Genomic DNA, 21341 nt, shown 5'->3' on the forward strand with positions numbered 1-21341 from the left:
CCAGCAGGAAGGAGGGAAGGACAGAGCGTGCCTCAACTTCTGATATTTAGTATCACCTTGAATCTTTTGCTATTTTGGCCAGAACTGTTTTCTTCCTACTTTCCAGTAACTTTGGTAGCTGTGGTGCTGGGCAGTGCATGTTTTGAAGTGTTTACAGGATGGTTAAAGGCAGGGAACAGATTTCATGTATGTGTAGCTGATGCCATAACCCGTGTCCATCCAGGGCACTATCAGTTCACCCTAGTGTTTGGGCAAGTAGCAGGGTGCTCGATGGAATGCATCTGTATTAGAGCGTCTGATACCATGGTGCACTGATGAAAGAGGCTCTTTGCAGGCGACAAGAGGCTGCTTCCTTGCTACCTTTCTTTTGTCCTTCTTCATGTTTGGCATGCCACTCAAATCCTAGGCTCCACTGTTGCATGGTTGCTTTAGTCTCTTTCGGTAAAAATATGAGTCAGTTCTCAACTCTAGCCCTCCACATGTCCCTCTTTCTACCTCTTGAGTAGGCATGGCCTCTTTTAGTGGCCACTGCCCAGCAGTGGAGGTACCTTTCACCTTGTGAGGCGTGTGTATACTGAGGCGTGAGGCAGGCGGTTGACAGAGCTCTCCATCCCACCCCCTTGTGCCTCCTCCGGAAACTTAATCTGCATCAAGCCTTTTGCTGCTAACGTTAGGTACCCTTGGCCTTTTCCTCCCCCACCACCCTGTCAGTGACAATGTTATCTTCGGTAACTCAGATTTTTTTTTTTAATTATTGTTTTGTTTTGCCTTTTTGAGACAGGGTTTCTCTGTGTAGCCCTAGCTATCTTGGACCACTTTTTGTAGACCAGCCTGGCTTCAAACTCATGGAGATCCGCCTGCCTTCGCCTCCCTAGTCCTGGGATTAAAGGCGTGTGCCACCACCACTCGGCCAGTAACTCACTTCTCGGTTCCTGTAGGAATTGTCCGCCTGAGGGACGGACTACGAGACCGCTACCCTGTGGAAGATTACCTCGACCTCTTTGACTTGGCCGCACACCAGATCCATCAAGGGCTGCAGGCTGCCTCTGCAGAGGACCAGAGCAAGATGAACAAAATCATCATTGGTAGGTATAGCTTCTGTGCAGCTTCAAGGGAGCTGGCAGAAGCAGCCTCTTTGGGGTCCTGATCCGTGTTCTGGATCCGTGACTCACCTGCAGAGCGTTTACAGGTGAATCCCTTCCTCACACGGCTGTCACTCTTACCCCAGGTAAAACAGTCACACCACCTGGACCACTATCATAAAGCAGAAGCATTTAATCAGCTTGCTTATTCTGTGCAGACTCATGGATGGCTGAAATGACTTTTTAAGGAAGTTGCCATTTTTTTTGTTGTTCCTTAAACTGAGCAGGAGTGCTTTACTTCTTCCCACAATGCCCTGGTCGGGGTTAGTCTTGGCTGAACGCGAGGACTGTGGGAAGGAGCCGGCATCTCCTCTTGGTCTTAGCAGAGCTCTGCAATCCTCTGGGATGAGCTGCTGTGCAACCCAAGAGCCTTTGAGTACTCACGATGAGGCTGTCGGAGTGGCACGTGCTCAGGAAGTGGAGGCAGGAGAATCTTGAGTTTGAGGCTTGCCTTGGCTCTTTCGCAAGAGCTTGTCTCAACAAAGCAAAGCCAAGCAAAGCCAAACAAACAAAGCGATGGGAGATGAAACAAACTGAGATTGCTTGATGTAAAAATTTTCAAGAATGTTTTGTTGAAATAAAAAAAAATTTGTTTCTCTGTAGATGCACACATTTTAGTACATACACTTAATGAAATGATTATCGCAGCTAATCAAATGAGCACAGTTCTCTCCTCACAGCGTCCTCCCTCTAGCCTTTGTGGTCTTTCAAATGGTGAGAGTACCTGAAGCCCAAATGACAGCACACAGCAGGGCGTCGCCACCTCCAGCCCCAACTCTGTGCTTTAGATGCTAGACTCCTTTCATTCGACGGAACTCTTTTCATCAGATTTAGCTTGGGATGGGGCGTTTATCTCCAACGCCTTCTGAAACAGAGAAATTGAATCATACATTTCACTTAAATTGGTTCCCCGAGGCAATGATCTATTTTGTGTTCCTTGCTCCATTACATTTTGATTCTCTAAACCAAATGAATCTCTGGGTGAGTAGGATGGATTGTGACCAGCTGCTTGCATGAGGACCCTGTTCCTGCCTCTGTGAGGAGATTCTGGCATCTGCCAAAGCCTGGACTGATGGATGGATCAATTTTATTTTTCAAATTCATAAGTAAAATCTCTGAATCTATTGGGAATGTACTTTACACTCATACCTACAATATGAATTGGTTGTTAGTTATTTTTTTTTTTTTAATTTTCAACTCGGGTGCAAACACCCTATTTAATAAGTCTAATTAATATTTTTCTGAGACTCCCATACCATATGCCTCTGGGGAAATCTCAGGTTCTGTGAAAGAGCTAAAAATATTCCTACCAAAGCCAAGAAACAGACTTAGAAAATGAACGAGAAAGGAGAGCCTTCGTTTGGGTTCCTATTTATAGTCACTGCTCTATTTCAAAAAGAACAAGAAATAAAAATACTACATTGATATCTACTCCAAGCCAGGTTTGGTGCTATGTCTGAGGATAGCCTCTTCGTGTGACAGGCAGTGTGGAGAAGCAGATGACAAGCTGGCATCTGGTTCTCCCTGTCACCAGCCAGCTCTATGCCACTTTGGGTCTTTGTTTTCATCCCAGCCTACAGGTCTGTAAGATGGGGTTGCCAGACTAGCTTAGGATCCTGCTTCCCCCAGCCCTGGAATGTGACTCAGCCCTTTTCAACTCCTCCTCCCCTCAGTGGAGGCCTTGGCAGAGGTCAAAGGATCACCTCAGCTTGGGAGAGGGGCCGTGGGTCAGAGGAGGCCCTTCTTTTTAGCAGCCTCTGGCAGAAGAGACACCCAGGGACTCAGGACTGAAGCCGTCAGGTTCTGTCCTGCTCTGCCTGCAGGGTGACTTGTCCCTGTCCACTCCCTTAGTGGCCGATGGCATCTTGACCTTTAGGTCACCTCTTAGAGGGCAGCGTCTATGCCAGTCTTGTTTCCCTTCTTAGCCTCATCAGTCTCCTGTGCCAAGACAATGTGGGACATGAATCTCATGTCAAACGGGTGCTTTCTGGGTGGATGAAGGCCGGGTGGACAGACAGGTGGGAAGATGGACCAATGCCTGCACGGTTTTAGAACCAGTTCTCTTTTGAGATCTGGCAGAATTAGTGCCAGGTTCAGGTTATATTCTCCACCTGCATTTCATATTCTCTTCTTTATGGTGAGTAGACTTGCCAAAGGTTTGACTTGTCTTTTCTCTCTTAGTTATGTTGTTAGAAAATAAACTAGGAAAGGAAAGAAAGCTGGGATAGAAGTGTTCTCCTGACGCGATCACAGACCAAGCAGCAGAATAGGGCCTGCTGTCTTCACACATGTCCACAGTGTGCTAACTACTGTCTTCACACATGTCCACAGTGTGCTCACTACTGTCTTCACACATGTCCACAGTGTGCTCACAGGGTCTGCTGTCTTCACACACGTCCACAGTGTGCTCACAGGGTCTGCTGTCTTCACACATGTCCACAGTGTGCTCACAGAGCCTGCCGGCTTCACACATGTCCACAGTGTGCTCACTACTGTCTTCACACATGTTCACAGTGTGCTCACTACTGTCTTCACACATGTCCACAATGTGCTCACTACTGTCTTCACACATGTCCACAGTGTGCTCACAGGGCCTTCCGGCTTCACACATGTCCACAGTGTGCTCACTACTGTCTTCACACATGTCCAAAGTGTGCTCACAGGGTCTGCTGGCTTCACACATGTCCACAGTGTGCTCACTACTGTATTCACACACGTCCACAGTGTGCTCACAGGGTCTGCTGTCTTCACACACGTCCACAGTGTGCTCACTACTGTCTTCACACATGTCCACAGTGTGCTCACAGGGCCTGCTGGCTTCACACATGTCCACAGTGTGCTCACAGGGCCTGCTATCTTATTATAATGTGCTTATCACTGACCAGGAAGACCCCTTAACTGTCCCTAAATGAGTAACATTGAGATGTGGCACATGGTCCATGTCTAGGAATCAAGTGTGGAGCTGACTGGCTTGTTCATCCTGAAGAAATAGACTGGGGGTAGTGGTGGCTATGGAAGGGTGGGTGCCCGATATCCTCTCACTGGGTCTCTGGAGTCCCTGCCCTTCTACATCTCTACAGACAGTCAGAAAACATGACAAGATAAATGTGGCTGGGAACATGGCTTATCTGCAAGGCACCTGTTGCAGAAGCATGAGGAACTAAGTCTGGATTCCAGCATGTCTGGAGAAAGCTGGACGTGACAGTGTGTTCCTGTAATTCCAATGCTGGGGAGGTGGAGGCAGGAGCACCCCTAGGGCTTACTGGCCACTCTGTCTAGGCAATTGGCAAGCTCAGAGTTCAGTGACAGACCCAGATTCAAAAAGATAGAGCAATAGAGAGGGAGGCATTCCGTGTTGACTTCTGGTCTTCACAAGCAGGTACACATACATGTTCAGATGTCAGACCACACACACATACACACACACACACATTCACACATTCATACACAGTAACAAAACAACAACAATGATAATTAGCTCAACTATTCAAGAGTCTCTGTTGTTTAAGTGCCTGTGTCTTGGCCTCATCTCTCTCCCCAAAGCTGTGTTGACTGTTTCCATCCTCCTTTCAGGAGGACGCTGATTAAATAGTGTTAAACTGTCCTACAGAGTACTGACTGGGTAAAGAGCAGGGGCTGAGGTGTGGGCATAGACAGCTGGCCATGCGGGCAAGCGGGGGGACTGAGGCTGAGACCCCCTGGGCTTTGGTCCCAGATTGTGCCCTGTGACTAGCTGTTATGGATCCAAGGAAACATAGATGTGAACCGCATCCGACTTCCCACTGAGGGTCGGCTTCGGCAGATGACTCTTTTCTCTTACTGACACATTCTGAAGGAAACCGTCTAATAGATTCTCAGTGGGCCCTTAAAAATGCCACAGAGCTACGAGCTGCCAGCAAAGCCAAATATTGTGAAATTGAGGTCCTAAGTGTTAGTAAAGGTTGTATTTCTGCTCATCCTGAAGGAAGTAGCTGGGGGTGGGGGTGGAGGTGTCGGCGGCACCGGCAGAGGTAGGTAGGTGCCTGTTGTCCTCTCTTCAGATCTCCGGGGTCCCCATCTGCTAACAATGGCCTGTAAGCTTGCTGGTCATGGCTATTTAAGAGGAAGGCACAGAAGGCAGGCTTGGCTTCTGGCTCACAGTGGGAGCCCATACTCTATGGCCCAGCATCTGCTCCCTGTCTGTTTGCAGGAGAGGCCAGCGCCTCTACGATGTGGGATAACAATGCCTGGACCTTCTTCTATGACAACAGCACAGATGGTGAGCCACCATTCCTGACCCAAGACTTCATTCACGCCTTTCAGCCTGAAGCCAAGCTCATTGTTATGCTCAGGGACCCTGTGGAGAGGTGAGTGTGTGTGTGTGTGTGTGGGGGGGGGGGGCACGCTTTGCATTTTGGGTGAAAAGAAAGGGCTTTTTGGAGCACAGTGTTTCCATCTCATCACAGAGAAGATTTGCCTGTTTAAGAAAAATAATATACAAGCTTAACTTGCTACATTACTGCTGTTTCTTACATAAATGTTATTCTTAGTGCAATCCTCTCTGTATTTAAACAAATCGTGGCTTATTTTCTCAGCAGTTTTGACTGCGGTCTGTGGGTGCTAGCCTCTGGTGGGTCTGACCGAGGGACAGAGGATGCAGGTGCTGCTAAGGCTGAGGATACCCTTGGTGTCAGGTGTGTTGGGGTTCTCTGTGCTCTGACTCCCAGAATCCTAATGGCTTTGGTTGTTGGGTCCTTTCCCTGTGCAGCTCTGAACATGTACCCTCTGCCTCCAGTTTCTCTGGAAACCAAGGAAGGGAGAAATGACTGACAGGTTACTCTGCTTCTGATAAGGTCAGGACTTGCCCAGGTCTGGATGGAGCAGAGCTGGTACAGCTGATCAGACAGTACCCGGGTGGCAATGCTGTATACGCTGTAGACCGTCAGGACCTTTACATCACTTAGTTTGCTGTGCCATCCAAATGCCATCTTTTCAGGAACAAGCGGTTGCCACTCAAGTCTAGGTCAGAACAGCTCAGCTTCCTTTCTGGAGATGAACGGTCTTTTAGCCACATCTTATTCTCATTTATTCTCCTGTAAGCCACACAATCCAATCTAACCGTTCCAAACTGTGAGAGCTACCTGGTATTTAAAGACAAGGCCTACAGCCCTTTGTTCCTTAGTTTCTGTGTTTTCCTATGGGTTGAATTATGATCCCTGCCCCAAATAAGATCTGCTGAAATCCTAAATCCTGTAGCTTTATGTGGAAATTGGGCCTTTGCAGATGGATTAGGGAATTTACTTTGTGAAGAGATTGAAGGATGGGGCTACAAGCCAAGGGAAGCCAAGGATTGCTGCACTTCCTAAAAGCTGGGGGAGAGGCATGGGACCTCAGAAGAAGCTAGCCATGCTAACACCTACATTTCACAAATCTAGTTTCCTGAATGACAGATGAAGTTCCTGTCCTGGGTGGCGCAGTCCTAGGAAATGCCTATCTGATTGCTTCCTCAGATGCTACGGCTTTCCCGTCCTGACTATAACAATAACTGTTTATTGTAAATGCGTTAAGGGAATGCATCGGGAACTATAAAGGAAACAGGCCATGTATGATCTCCCACGTAGATAACTGTTAGGTTTTTCTGTGTACTCTTTGAAGCTTCTGTCATGCACACGTGTGCCATGTGTGTGCACCTGTGTGTACAATATGCTGTCTAGCCTCTATCATGACTGCCTGAGAGCACGTGCTTGCCCCTCCCACTGGCTGAGCTGGGTTTTCAAAACCTCACAAGGCTCTAGAAGGTTCCCAGCTCTTTCTTTAGATTATTGGACAGAGGACAATCTCTCTGGAGCAGCCTGGGACACAGTGGTTTTCTAGGTCCACAATATGGGGTAGCCATTTCATGTGGTTCCCAAGGCAGCCACTCCAACAAAGTCACAGCTTCTAATAGTGCCACTCCCTATGAGATTATGTGGGAAAATTATATTTAAACTACTCATGATCTTGTTGGAGGAAGTGTTTCACTGTGAGGGCGGGCTTTGAGGTTTCCTATGCTTGGAATACCACCCAGTGCCAGCGTCTCAGTTGACTTACTGGAGTATTCTGTGAGGCTGGATCATCTCAGCTAGCAGTCTTGAAGTTGTTCTGGATGTTGAACTCAGAGGAAACTGTATCAAAGGTTGCTCTGACACGTTGGATCATCTGGGCCATCTGTTCCCACTACAGATTTTTCAGGGGTCTTCCTTGATCAAACCTTATTTTTCTTAACCCAGAATGAATCCACAGCCTCTCATTTCCTGTGTAAATAAAAGCAAAACCTTTTCTCCAAAGTAACATATCTTTTGACTTAAAATTTGAAATCAAGGCATTTTCAAAATATATGGGTTGCATTAATCCAGCAACATTAATAATCAAATGTCTTTGAGCAGCTGTTGTTCCTTCCTCAGCGGTCAAACAATTCAAAGACAACATACTAATATACAGTATCCAGATGCTCTGTATGTTTTCCATCTTTACATGGAAGCTAAGTTGGGGCAGTTGGGAGCTAGGAGCATTAGTTTTTCTCCCAAATCCAGGTAGCTAGGTTTGGGTTCCATTCTTAGAGCTGGAATTCCAATCCCAGCCCTGGCCTGAACTGGTGGCTAAAACGCCTCAGGCAAATGGATTTTTTGTAAATTTGTGCCACAAAAAGTTGGGCACCAAATGAAGCACCATTAATAAAAACTCAGGGTCAGAAATTGGGGTTTAACTTGAAGATACAAAAAGCAAAACAGCTAGCCCTTGGCTCTTACCTCGACTTCAGTCTGAAATGGCGATCCTGCCTCCCAGAATCTCAGAATGAGACTGTGTGTTGAGAGCTGTTTCCTCCCATTTTAATAATCCTATCTAGGACTAGGATTAAAGGTGTGCACCACCGTGATTAAAGGCATGAACCGCCCCATTTCTATGGCAAATAGTGTGGCTACTGGGATTAAAGGTGTGTGTTACCATAACAACCTGGACTGTAAGGCTGACCAGTGGAACTGTGTAACTCTCAGATCTTCAGGCACTCTTTATTTATTAAATTACAATTGAAATGCCACTACAACATGTCTTCTTGAGGTAGAGTGGAGGCGTCTTCCCCCAGAGTGTCCTTTCCTAGAATTGTACATCCACTCCTGAAGACAGGAGCACTCGGAAACTGAGCCCAAGCTTAGACTCGTGGCCAGAAGTAGAATATGCTCCATCTGCCTTCCTGGCCCGGCTGTGGGCCACCACTTTGCAGGAGGTTCAACTGGCCCACTGTGTTTTCTTCTTGCTTGTTTTTAAGGTACACATAACCTCTGCCAGAAACCAAAGGCAAAAGCTTTCAGCTTCCCTCGCCCTCAGCTTAACAGAAATGTTCCATCAAGGGAAGCACCTATTGAGCCCTTACTGCATGCTAAGTGCTGTACTCGGTGCCTAGTTGTTGAATGGCAAGCTGTGGTAGTGGTCCAGGGCTGCAGGTATCGACCGTGTTGTAACCAATGTGATAGTACTGGGGTCGGGGAAGGGGTGCCTAGCAGCGGCATGTGTTAGGTAGGTGGCCTGCAGCATTAGGTAGCTAGCAGTGTGACAAACTGCTTCAAAATGTCATAGCTTCTGCCCATTTACTATTTCAGAGTTGCTGGGGATCGGGGGCCTCAATGCCTTGTCACTGGGTTTTCTGCTTCGGGGTTAAGGTGTCTATTAGTGTTGGGGTCCCACCTGATGGCCTGGGAGGGAGACTGAGTTGCTCTCACACTCACGTGGTTGTGGCTGAGCTGGGTTTCTACAGGGCTGCTGGATCACAGACCCCTGTTCTTTTCTGACTTGACTGGAGGTGGCTCTCAATCCCTGGCCACTAGGCTTTTCAACATGGCTGATAGTATCATCAAAGCAGCAAGGGAGAGTTTGGCTAGCAGATCCCTTGTGATGCAGCAGGCTGGTCTGCCATCTCGACACTGTTGCCATGTTTTGTGTGTCACAGATAGATCCCCTGGTCCGACCACTCTTCTGGCTGTTTGTCTCTCACCGGTGCTTGGGAACTTGGAGCCTGCCCTGTAGCCTACAGAAGAGTAGCTTCAGCTCGATGCCAGCTCCAGCACCTGCAGGAGGCTGTCATGTGCTGAGTTAGCGAGAGCAGCAGCTGTTTGCTGCTTCTGAAACATGACCAAAAAAATACGCAACGGTGGGAATTTCGCCTTTTAGAAACCCGTAGCTGATGGCCTATCTGAAGTGGCCAGCTCAGCTTCTTCCCTGACTCAACCAGAAAGAATGATAAATATTGGATGTTTAGGTTACTCTTGAAGAAACAAACACTAGAGCCCAAGTCCTCATTAGCTGAACTGGCTCCTGGGCCTCTGGCTCACTTTAGCTATTCTTTGGCCTTGACTTCTGCACGTGGGAGATGCTTTGGGCTGCTCCCTGCGAGTTGGATTGGTCCAGATTGGTCATTAAATTCTATGAATTCACTGGAGGGGAGGAAGGTCCTTAGGAGTTTCTGAGTCACAGCCTTTATTTCTGTTCATAGATTAAAGGCACAGGGGTTGAACATGCTGGGATTGGAGGATGCTCACTCTAATGACTTTTAGGTTCCCAGAAAAAGACTGAAGCATTAAGTCCAGCCCCCACCCTGGGGGAAAACAAAGGAATAATGCAAAGAAGTCTATGGGGTGGTTTGAATGGCAAAGAGACTGTAAGAGACTGCAACAATTGAGAACTAATGAATTCTTGGGCTAAATTGTCCACTTAATTAAAAACAAGCCACCGATAGAAAAGCAGAAATTTTCTTCATTTAATCCTTCTCTGAAATGATCCAGTCCTTTTTTTTTTTTTTTTTTTTTTTTTTTATTGTGAGATGACCAGTAGAGTTTATTTCCTAACTCAGGGACTCCCATTCTGTCTGAGGAATGGTTTGTGAGGAAGGTACTGGCTCCCTTGACCCTGTCACATTCCTCTTCTGTTCAAGGGACACAAAGAAGGGGCTCTGCACCATTTATTAAGGCTTTTATGGTGTCTCCAGTTTTGCTTTTAATTCCATCTAGTCAAAGCATGATGTCCAGAAATGACCATCGAGGAATGGGTGCTCCCACAGTTCACTGAGATGGGCTTACAGGGAAGAGGAGCTCCACTCGGTTAAGTAGTCTTCTGTCTTGATGCTAATCCCTTGGGCCTTGAAACCTAGGGAACTGTGTTCTTCATCTGCTTATATAAACTGACTTTATAGCAACCCCCTGGACTGGTTAAAGAAATAATCTACATATAAACTAGGAAGGAAGGAGGTGTTAGGTGAAGTTGTTGCCCACAGTCCTGGGGAGCACAAGAAGAGTGAGGCTAAGCATTTGGATGGAGACATAGGCTTGGTTGAGTCCCCATAGTCTGCAGAATGTATGAAGGCATGTAGATGGGGGGCAGCTTCTACCACTGAGTGTGTGTGCAGATGTGTAAGTGCATGGTGCCCCAAAAAGACCATCCCTGGGTACCCAAACAGCTGGCTTCAGAATCCCAGCTCTGCCACCTGAAGGTTTTACTCCCTGGGGCAAGAAACTTAAGCTATCTGTGCCTTAGCTCCTCATCAGTGAAATGCGGGAAGGGGTCTGCTATTTAATTAAACGTGCATGCTTAACATTCATTCATCAAATATTATTGAGTGTCCTCTATGCGCTGAAGGCGCTGTGTACAGATGATGCTTCCTGGAGCCCATGACTAGTAGAGCTGTGAGCACAGACTTGGGTGAAATCAGTGCACCTGCTCACCTGAGTTCTGTGTCGTGCCCTGCTCAGATATTGCCTCACTGAGTTTTGTCAGCAAGTGAGAGGGTGGTTGTGGCACACACGCAGGTGTGGTGATGGATTTCTCAACTAATTTTTCTTACTTCTCCGCGATGAGTAAGTAGCCATCACATCTGGGTCTCACGGAACCAAGGGTTCCTCTGATGTGGTGGATCAATGCTAGTATGGACACTGAAGGCTGCTTTTGTGTGCAACAGGATTCTGCAAACCACTCTGAGAGGGATGTGAAGATAAGACCCACAGAGGAAGGGGGGGATCTCTGATGCATCCCACAGAGACATTAGATTGCACAACTCTTCCTTGTGGCTGTAATCGTCCTTTAGCATGGTTCCCGGTTGGGGTATTTCCCATCCATTAGTTACTGGATGTGAATTCTTTGGGTGTTTCCCCTGGGTGAGGTGGGTTTCTCAGCCAAACAGGGATAGCTCTGCTATCTCTGAAAAAGTTCTGAAAAAGGAGAGATTTCTGGTTTTGCAAAGTTGTGTGGACAGTAAAGATGAGATGGAGGACTGAGCCCACATGGGCCTTGTTCACTTATGTCAGCATCTAAGGGAGCAAAGTCTGACCCAGGGAAGGAGCTAGCTCCAGTGGAAGGGAACTGGCCCAGGGAAGCACCCTAGTGGCTGCAGACCTTTGTCTGAGGTAGGCATCACTTGCTGCTAAAACCCTCCTCTTAGCTGGGCCTCTCCAGGCCTGGGAGCATTGGCTTCAGACTGCTGAGCAAGGGGGAGTTGCTTGTAGCAGTCACACCACAGAACAGTGGGTGTCCTTGTTGAGGTGCTGTGTGAAGACTATCTGGGGTGGCCACCAGGTAAGGGACTTGAGTCCCTCAGCTTGCAAACTGTCTTGAGGGTACTTTTGCCAGCCCGTTGGCCATCCTGTGTATTCCAAGAGAGGTTATTTGCAAAGGGCAATTCAATGGGGACAGTGGAGGAGACATCCTGGGGCAAGAAACGTGCTGTTTGTCTACTTTCTGAGAATAGAGGAATGTACTAATGGTTGGGGTCTGGGAGTGGGCTCTGGGTAGCCTGGAGGACTGCCCAGACTTGTCACATATAAAGATTCTGGAGCTATGTTGTAGGAGAGGTCAATGTATGTCACCCATTAGCCAGCCCTAGTGTGTGGCAGCCACCCCTTTGCAATGACCTGGGCTGGCTTGGAGCCCCCTGATTTTCTCCCCTGCTTATGATCTCTTTCTGCCGTCAGGATCACGTGTGAGTTGCGAGAGGTGTTGTGTAAGCCCTGTGTCTCAGGGATGCCAGGAGGACGTGTAATGTTTCCAGAGGATTTGTCCCCATGCGGTGAACACTGGTGTGATGGACACACTGGAAAAGGCAGAGGTAGACACAGAACCCACCTGTGCTCAAGGAGCCTTGGGCGCCACAAGGAGGGGAGAGCCCTGTTCAGTGTCCCAGCTGACAAGGACTCTTGTGTCACTTAGAAGTGTGACATCTCTGATCTAGATGTCCTTACTTAGATAATGTGTGCCTCCTCTGGGTCACCTGTCTGGCCTAAAGTGACCCTAGACGTTTCTCCAAGTAACTTGGCCTAGCCAGTCCTGACTCATCGTAGCTCATGATAAAGTCTTTGTGGTCTGTAATTCAGGAAGACAGAGACCTTCTTTAAAGCTGCACGAAATGGTCACTTTTTTTTTCATGTAGGAAAAATATCTATAATGATTATTGATGTGTCGTATCAGAGTCTGGGAAGCTATTGATCCGTGATTAGAATGTGGATGCTGGCAAATGGAGAATAATGAGGCCAGCTGCTCTGGCGACCGTCTCGGTGTTCCGTTTATTACAACCCTTGCATGGCTACAGCACTGGGAGATGGGAATGTAAAGTTATTTGAAAGGTAAAAGTGCGCCCGCCTTTCAGGGGCTCCTGGATGAGGAAATGCAGCCACTGACAGAAACGCTGTCAGGTGGAGGGGGTGGTTCGTGGCGGTCAGGGAGGAGGACAGTGTTTTGGGGAGGGCCCGCTCAAGAGGCATCAGCACAGCTAATGGTCACTACACTAGTGTTAGCCTTGGAGCCTTTCTCAGAATGTATCTTTGAGAAGTCTGGAGCATGGAGCAGTGACTGGGAGGAAGGAACATGGAGCAGACCCTGGAAAGGACATTACCAGGTGAAGCCACCAATGGTTATACTTAGCCTGACCTAGAAGGCTAGTGCATGCCTCTGAGCTGGATCATGTGACTTCTGACATGGCCCTGCCTGTTAAAATCAGTTGTCGCATGCTGGGTAAGGAAGCATGCTCTCGTACTAGATCATGGTGATGGTTGTACAACCTTGTATGTAGCCACACTGTCACTGACTGAATCCTATGGGATGTGCTTATATACGGCAATGGAAGGGCTATGAGAAAGAAAAAGTGCTACGAAAGGAGAAACCCGCTGTAGAGAGAGGTTTCCCCAAACCAGTGACCTGGAGCTTGGATTTGCAGAGTCCCCGTGTGGAGGGAAGGTGATGAAGGAACCTATTGAAGGTCTTGGCAACAAACACTGCTGACAGCTACTGAGTGATGCGAGCCCCATTAGCTTCTCCGAGTAACAAGTGACCGCAGTGTGTGCGGTGTGCAATGGGCTCCAGAACGCCTATTTATCGCTGTTATCATTTTTGTAGATGAGCGTGGTGACACACCATAACACACTGGCTTTTTGTGACGATGGCAGTGCCATTTTTTGTGTCATCCCCATGTTTGTTTGCTGCTCTGTCACCCGTTGTAATTTTTTTTTTACCAGTCTCTTGTGACTTATTAAGCTGCTCCAGAACAAAATTGACTCGTGCTTCCAAATCACCGTGCACCTAAGTGATAGAGACATCAGATAATATCCTCAAACCATTGACTCAAATGGCTGGCATCCTCCTTGGTGAGCCACTGTCTTGTCTCCTACCTGAAATTGGGAGGGACTGTGGGGCCTATGGACTTTGGGGCCAGGCAGACCTTGATTTGTTTCTGGGCTGTGTGACCTGGAGTGAGCCCCTGAATCTGTCTTAACTCCAGTCTCCTCTGTGATGGGGTATGGATCTCATGGGGTGGTTGTGGGGTACAGAATAAGGACATGCACACTGTGCCTACCATGGAGCCTCTGCAAGTCCCTCATAAACAGTCACAGGCTGGAAATGGGGGGATTACAGAGGCTAACTTGACTTGGCCTTCGCAAAGCCGAGGGACCAGCAGTTGCTTTATCTCCCCACCCCTGCAAACTATGAAGGCGGGGAGAACAGAGAGTCTCATACATGGAAGCCAACCAAGTGCTCAGTCACTGAGCCACACCCTAGCCCCAGATCCCATTTTAACTGCTATCAGTATGCTGACCTCTGGTTTGTGCTAACTCATAGCAGAACCCCTTAATTGAGCAGCCGTGCCATTGAGGCCCCCACCCAAGTATTATATGGCGAAGCATTGTCTGTCTCTGTGGGAATATGTGGTAATTTTAAGAGGAGCCCTCTTTTACCCACGAACACACCCTTCTAGCACCTCTCCTGGGATTTCAGGACCCTCCTCTGTGCTCCACAGAAGTGGGGTACACTGACAAGGCATGTCTGGCCCTCACGCAGGCCCACAGTTACAAAGCTGCACCAGCAGGCTTCTAAAATAACCCCAGCACAGAAGGCCTGGAATGTTCTTGGGCTTATATTTGGAATTGCCGTTGGAAACAGTCTTGGCCAAATGTAACACCCATCTGTTCAGAGTGGTTTGGGCCCGAGAAGATGAGGTAGATTACAGGAGGAGGCTGGGCAGTGCTGACACGGGGAGCCAGGGGCTTTTGAACCCCCCTTCCACTACCGCCCCTCATGCTACTGCAAGTCCTCCACCTTCTACTCTAGGCTGCTGGAGCCGCTGCCCTCACCGGAGAAAATTTCCCTTTTATGAAGCCGGACTTTCCACCCACTGGTCTGTCCTTTAGGGGTTCAGAAGAGCAGTCCTTCCTACCGAATCTTTGTTTCCCTGTGGATACCTCTCTTCCCAACCACCATCTGGCACCTAGCACCAAGGATGGGTGTCCCTTTAGGTCTGGAATCGTCTGCCACTTTCCTGTACCCTCCACAGACTTTCGTTGCTATCTTTGTCAATACAGCCTCAGGTGGCATTGGTGTCCCTCCAGCCCTGTGATGATTCATGCAGCTCACACTGTGTTGCTCCTTCTCCTCACGTCATCACAGTGCTATTGAGGTTAAAGCCTGAGCTGTGAGTGTTTGGGTCGGTGTCTTTCCATTTGATGTCGCTACACACCCCTGCCTGCTCGGCTCTTTTAGGTTCTCTAGATACATAGTCTCGACCTGTTTGCTGTCATTGACAGCGTTTTCTGAGGGGCTTTAATCATCCAAGTGGCTTGTCAGTCATCCAAGGTCATTAGCCTTGTTGGTGCCTTGTCCTCCTGCCTCAGAGGACTCAGTTCCTGCCTTGCCATGAGACACCTTCTTGTTTCCTTCAGGAAATTATGACCTCACGGCCAGTTCTTTCTGTACATTTGGGGCCGACGTTCAGGGTCTCTGGAGAATGGCATTGAATAAATAAGCCCTTCGTCTTTCTTGGGTTAAGGACTCTACCATTTTTCTAGGACTGTTCCAATAAACCATCCCATACTCAGTGGCTTTGAGCAACAGACACTTTTCTGTTTTAGTGTGGAGGCTGGAAGTCAGAGATCAGGATGTCATGCAGGGTTGTGTACCCTCCATTGTATCTGAATCTGTCCTCTGTCTAGCCTTGGCTTGCAGCTTCTGGTGGCTTTTAAAGATGTCAGTATTCTGTGATTGGCTACTGGAGTGTGTCTCTGCCCCAGAATTCTCTCACCTTGTCATGAAAGTGACCTCCACTAATAAAGTTGAAAGGTAGTTGGTATAGGTGAGTTTGCCTCTGGGTACCCTGAACATGCAAATCCTTAGCCTCACCTGGGTGGGGTGCAAGTTCCTGGATGGAACGCTGAACACATCCTAGTGTTCCCTCACGGATTACTTCCCCATCGCTGAAGAACTTCACGGAATCGGCAGGCAGGTACCAAGAATTGAGTCAGTCTTTAATTACTCATTTTATTTATGAATCAAATGCCTCTAAGAATTGCTATTACCACAGGGGGAAATGTCAGGAAGGAGCCTTGGGCCAATGAATGGGTTCTTCTGAGGGAGTTTATGTGGCTAGTTCTGTGGGCATCCTAGTAAGGGTCAGGTTTGGGTGTATTACATGCAGGGCTGGGCAAGAGTTGAAGCAGTTGTCATTTTTCTCTGGCACAGTTTCTTGGGTTGAGTCAGACTGTTTATTGACAGAGATGCTAGGATACACGTGTCTCAGGAAGGGTTCTGACCTGCATACTGAGGTCCATGCAAATCTGATTCCTGGCTGTAACCAAATGCTCTGCAGTGATTATTCTGATGGTGAAGAAGGAAGGTGTCATGGCACAACTGATACCAGTGGCACCAGATGGATTAACTTGGGTAAATGAATGTCTTAGTTAAGGTTTCTATTGCTGAGAAGAGATACTATGACCAAGGCAATTCTTAGAAAGGAGAACATATACTTAGAAGTTCAGTCCATTATCATCATCAGAGTGGGGTGCATGGCAGCATGCAGGCAGACATGGTGCTGGAGAGAAGGAGCTGAGAGTTCTGCATCTTGCAGGTAACAGGAAGTTGACTGTAGCATTGGACACGACTTGGGCATATATGAGACCTCAAAGTCCGCCCTCATAGTGACATACTTCCTCCAATAAGATCATACCTCCTCCAACGAAGCCACACCTTCCTAATAGCGCCACTTGCTATGAGCTTATGGGGACAGCTACATTCAAAATACCACAACATATGAATCTTGGGGATCATTCTGCTCATGCCTTGTGAAAGCATGTGATGTCATGAGGAAAGTCAGTTTGAAAGTAGTACTCTTTTTTAAAATTTACAATGTGGCTCTGTGTGTGTGTGAGTGAGTGTGTGTGTGTGTGAGTGTGCATGCACACATATGCCACGGCATGCTTGTGAAGGCCATAGGATAACTCTCAAGAGCTAGAACTTTCCTTCTGCCGTGTGGGTCCCCTGAGGGTCCTTGCAATCTCTATGGGCAGCAGTGGAACAATCTGAGTTCGAGGCAAGAATGAAACTCGACTCAGTTTAACTATCGTTAGCCATCACCGATGTCAAACTTCCTGAATCTGACACCAGATAGTAGGTGTTAGCCATATTTAAGCACAGCACCATTTTGGAGAAAAGTTTCCTGATGACAGTTAACTCACTACCCTTTGTACAACAGAATTTAAGATATGTTTATATTGAAACTGTTTGCAAAGTATGTGTGGCGTCTTCCATAAAGATGAGTTCCATTGACTTAGAAACAGTGATCAAGCTAAGGCTCTAGGGAGAATGGCTGAGGTAAACATGTGGGAGTCAGGATTGGCCTGGCCCTAAAATAACATAGAAGTCACTTAGGCTGTTGTAAAATACGAGTGACACCTCTCACAAGGGTACATTTTATGAACCGAGAAGCAAAGTTCAAGGTTTGGTGGGAAAAGGTCTGGAATAAACAAATACAATATTCTGTGGGATTTGTGTGAAACCTGGTCTTAGAGATAGCAAAGGACCACCAGATCATAAACTATATGGTTTCCCAACCTTCTGGGTAGACAGGTAAACATCTTTCTTTGAAGATACAAGCTTCCTTATCTGTGTTTACAAGGATCTCTTACATACTACATGGGTCCCAGGTATTGAACTCAGAACCATAGGCTAGGTGTCTGGTATCTTTACCTACTGAGTCATCTTGTTGGCCCAAGGCAAGTTCTTTTGAAATGTTCGGCTGGCCAAGCTGAAATAAACAAAACACTCCAGTCCCACCTGTGTGCTGCCGCTTTTAGGCAACCTCCGAGCAACCCCAAACACCTCAAAACATCCTCTGTGAACCTGGCTGAGAAAGAATACCGAGGGAGAGACCTCAAAGACATTGCACCAGGTGGGGGTCGACACCTAGAGTGTTACCGTGTTGTCAGAGATACGAGTGGAGAGAGTGCCCAGCAGGAGGCCTGGAAGCAAGCCATGACCTCTGCGGGATGCATGTAGCTCAGTGGAGGTGGGAGCACAGGGGTGATGTTCAATGCCGATATCCCATCCTTAGACACATAAAGATAAGGGGACTCATTAGAAGGAGAGATAACAGACTGGGGATGCAGAAGGCTTGAGAGTACAGCGCTGGGAGGAGAGGGCAGCATGCCATAGAGCCCCAGGCTCTTGGCACCAGCCCAGCCAGCATCGCCCTTGGTAGGGGGTGCAGTTAGGGTTTGCGTGTTCATGAAGGATGTCTTACAGAGCTGTGGGAGCACGGGCAGGTGTTTGCAAGAGGAGCAGAAAGGGAAACATCTGGAAAAACAAAGCCGACAGCGGGGAATTCTTACTTTCTTTGCAAGCAGCAACGGAGGTGAAATAGTTAGAAAACACGTCCCAGGAGTTCTCAAAGGGAAGAAATTATCCCAGCATCTGCTGAAACATTCAAGCCGACTTCATTTCCGGCTGCTGTGATGGGGCTCTGCTGTGGAGGGGAACGATTGAGCTCAGCTTGGAGTACAGCAGAAGCAGGATTTTAAGATGCAAGAAATGGGCTGGCAGTGGACATCACTAAAGGGGAACTCGGGTGGGGGGAGTCTGGCTAAGCTGCTGCACCAGGATTCCTCCCTCAGCACTCAGCAGGCAAGGAACATCTCTGGGCTAGGAGGCTCCCTGCCAAGTCAGAGGGTGGTCACGATTTAGGAGTGGGGGTGGGTTACAGCCTAGTCAGTTTAGCCACATCTACAACCTAAACATCAACAGATTTCTGTAGCTGTTTAGTTTTCTAGTGGCCTCCCATGAATTTTCTGTCCCTCCTCCTGTCTCTTTTCTTTCCCTCCTCTTCCCTCTCCTCTCCTCCCTCTTCCAGGGGTCTAGATTTTGAGTCACAACTGGACTTGAACTTAATGTGTTATTCCTTATATTGTCCAATATGTTGTCCTTGAACTCAAGATCTTTCTTCCTCAGCCTTCTGAGTGCCGGGATTATAGGCCTGTGCCTTAGCACATACCTTCATAAATTAACTAACTAACTAACTAACTAACTAACTAACTAACTAACTAACTAACTTTCTCTGTCTCTGTCTCTCTCTGTCTGTCTCTGTCTCTCTCTTTCTCTCTTTTCCTTCTTCCCTCTCTCCCTCCCACCCCCTCTTTCTTTTTCTTCTGTTTGTTTTTTGGAGACTGAGTTTCTCTGTGTATTCCTGGCTGTCCTGGAACTTGCTTTGCAGACCAGGGTAGCCTCAGAGATCTGCCTGCCTTCACCTCCCGAGTGCTGGGATTAAAGGCGTGTGCCATTCTTTTAACAGCAGAATTCTTGCTCAAATGGGACACTGCACACAGAAAAATGGACCACTGACAAGTGAGGTTAAGGGAGACGGTCAACTCCTGTGGAAAATGTGGTTACATGCAAATGCCCATGTGTGGTGTCTGCACAGCACACCGGTCTGCAGGTGTTTCCATGCATATTTGTGGGTGCTTTTAGTCTGTTTTGAGACAGGGTTTTTACACAGTAGTCAAAACTGGCCTAATGACTTTATATCTATCCCCCATGGGCTTCAAATTCAGACATTCACCTGCCTCAAGCTTTTTGCTTACAGGGGATTGTAATCCTGTCTGGATGGCACATACCCTGGCTTAGGTCCCTTCAAGAGAAGGGAATGAGACAGTGCAGAACATTCATGGCTTCTCTTTGCTTTTGAATGGTTTTTGAAACCTGTGGAAATAACTGCCGTCTGAGGGAACTAGAAGGAATTTTAAGCAGCAAGGTGGGTTTTGAGTGACTCAGTGGGGAAAGGCGCCTTCTGCCAAGGCCGAGAGCCTGAGTTCAGTCCCTGGACTCACATGGTGGAAGGACAGGACCGCTAACTGCATGCTGACCTCTGACTTCTACACGCGTGCCGTGGCATACACACCACCCCCACTCCCAATAAATAAATGGGTTTTCTTTAAAAAGCAGATGTAGGCGAGGTGACCTAGCGACAAACCTGCTGGCCCCGAGTTTCGTGTATGGAACCCATACAAAGGTGCAAGGCAAGAACTGGCTGCAGAGAGGTGTCCTTTAATCACCACACAACAGGCACTGTGGCATCTGCATGACCTCCCACATCCCAATAATAAATAAAATAAAATTAACGAAAGAAAGACATCAAACAACCACAAGCTAATAACAAAAGCCACCATTGACTGGTGTTTGGGGCTGGGGTAGACATGTCCTAGTGGGAAGGGTAGGCAGTGCATTATGGGTGGGAACAAGAAGAGAAGGGAGGGAGGGGGCTCATCTGAAAGAAAGGGAAGAGAAATTGTTGTATTTTAATAACTCAAGCTAGCTAAAGTAATGGCGAGATGATTTTCATTGTCGCCCACGTGGTGTGGCTTCCCATTCTTGGGTGGTAAGAGTATCATTTATTTTATTCACAGGCTGTACTCAGACTATCTCTACTTTGCAAGTTCAAATAAATCTGCGGACGACTTTCACGAGAAGGTGACGGAGGCTCTGCAGCTGTTTGAAAATTGCATGCTGGATTATTCGCTGCGTGCCTGTGTCTACAACAACACCCTGAACAACGCCATGCCCGTGCGTATTCGCCAAGCCAAGCCAGTACAGAGTGGGGCCACTTGGATACTATTCTGTGAGGGGGGGCGGGGTTCATTGTGTGAACAGGGTTTTAGCGCAGAGATGGGGGACAGAGCATCCGAATGTGCGTATGATACCGAGCTGCCTCGGAGCGGTGGCTAATGTGGAAGCAGATACTCCCGCCTGGAGAGCCGCGAGAGCAGCTGGATCTTTCCAGCCTGTTGTTTGTGTTCTTTCTTGCCTGTCACCCAGACACTTGGCATCATGCATCTCCTCCCTCTACTAGGGATCCAGGGTGCACTTAAGAGGCCTGCCATTTAGTAAGGCTCCAAAGCGCACTCTGTAATTAGAGACAGGAAGACTCTGGTCCTCAGGTTGTCTCCGGCATCACTGCGGCACGGACCATTCCGTCAGGTTCCAAATTACCCGCTTGCGAGTCTGAACGTTCCGGCAAGGTCTTCACTGAAGAATGTTCTCTCGACTTCTCTGTTGTTCTCCGCCTCTTCTTAAGTAATACACCTAAAGTTCCAGCCTTATGCAAACAACACAAAACTCTTGCTGGCTGTAAATCCAGTGACTTAGCTGAGGTCGCATCTCCGCTGTAGGCTCCCATGTAAAGCCGTGTCACACGTCAGGTATGCACAGATGACTGTAGGTGAGGCCCTCCCACTCCAGGACAGTGAGGCTCAGAGGAAAGACTTCAGTCTCTCTGCCTGGCTTCTCAGACCATCTTTTTTTACCCAGGGGTGTCTTCCTGCAGACATTGCCGTTTGGCAAGGAAGATCAGCAGAGGTAGCCACGTTTTCAGCTAGGCAAGCTTTGGAGGCA

The 21341-nt window shown here is 48.0% G+C and overlaps 1 protein-coding gene across 4 annotated transcripts in view; it reads left to right on the top strand.

Moving 5' to 3' along the window:
* Chst15 (carbohydrate sulfotransferase 15) overlaps nt 1-21341 on the top strand; it is an 82611-nt gene that overhangs the window by 48636 nt on the left and 12634 nt on the right. For all 4 annotated transcript variants that reach the window (XM_057778926.1, XM_057778928.1, XM_057778927.1 and 1 more), the window contains exons 4-6: nt 939-1085; nt 5332-5488; nt 20357-20513. In XM_057778926.1, the coding sequence (XP_057634909.1) occupies nt 939-1085; nt 5332-5488; nt 20357-20513 (461 nt within the window). The remainder of the gene's footprint in view (nt 1-938; nt 1086-5331; nt 5489-20356; nt 20514-21341) is intronic.

The sequence above is a fragment of the Chionomys nivalis genome, chromosome 8, assembly GCF_950005125.1.
Source record: "Chionomys nivalis chromosome 8, mChiNiv1.1, whole genome shotgun sequence".
NCBI classification, from domain to species: domain Eukaryota; kingdom Metazoa; phylum Chordata; class Mammalia; order Rodentia; family Cricetidae; genus Chionomys; species Chionomys nivalis.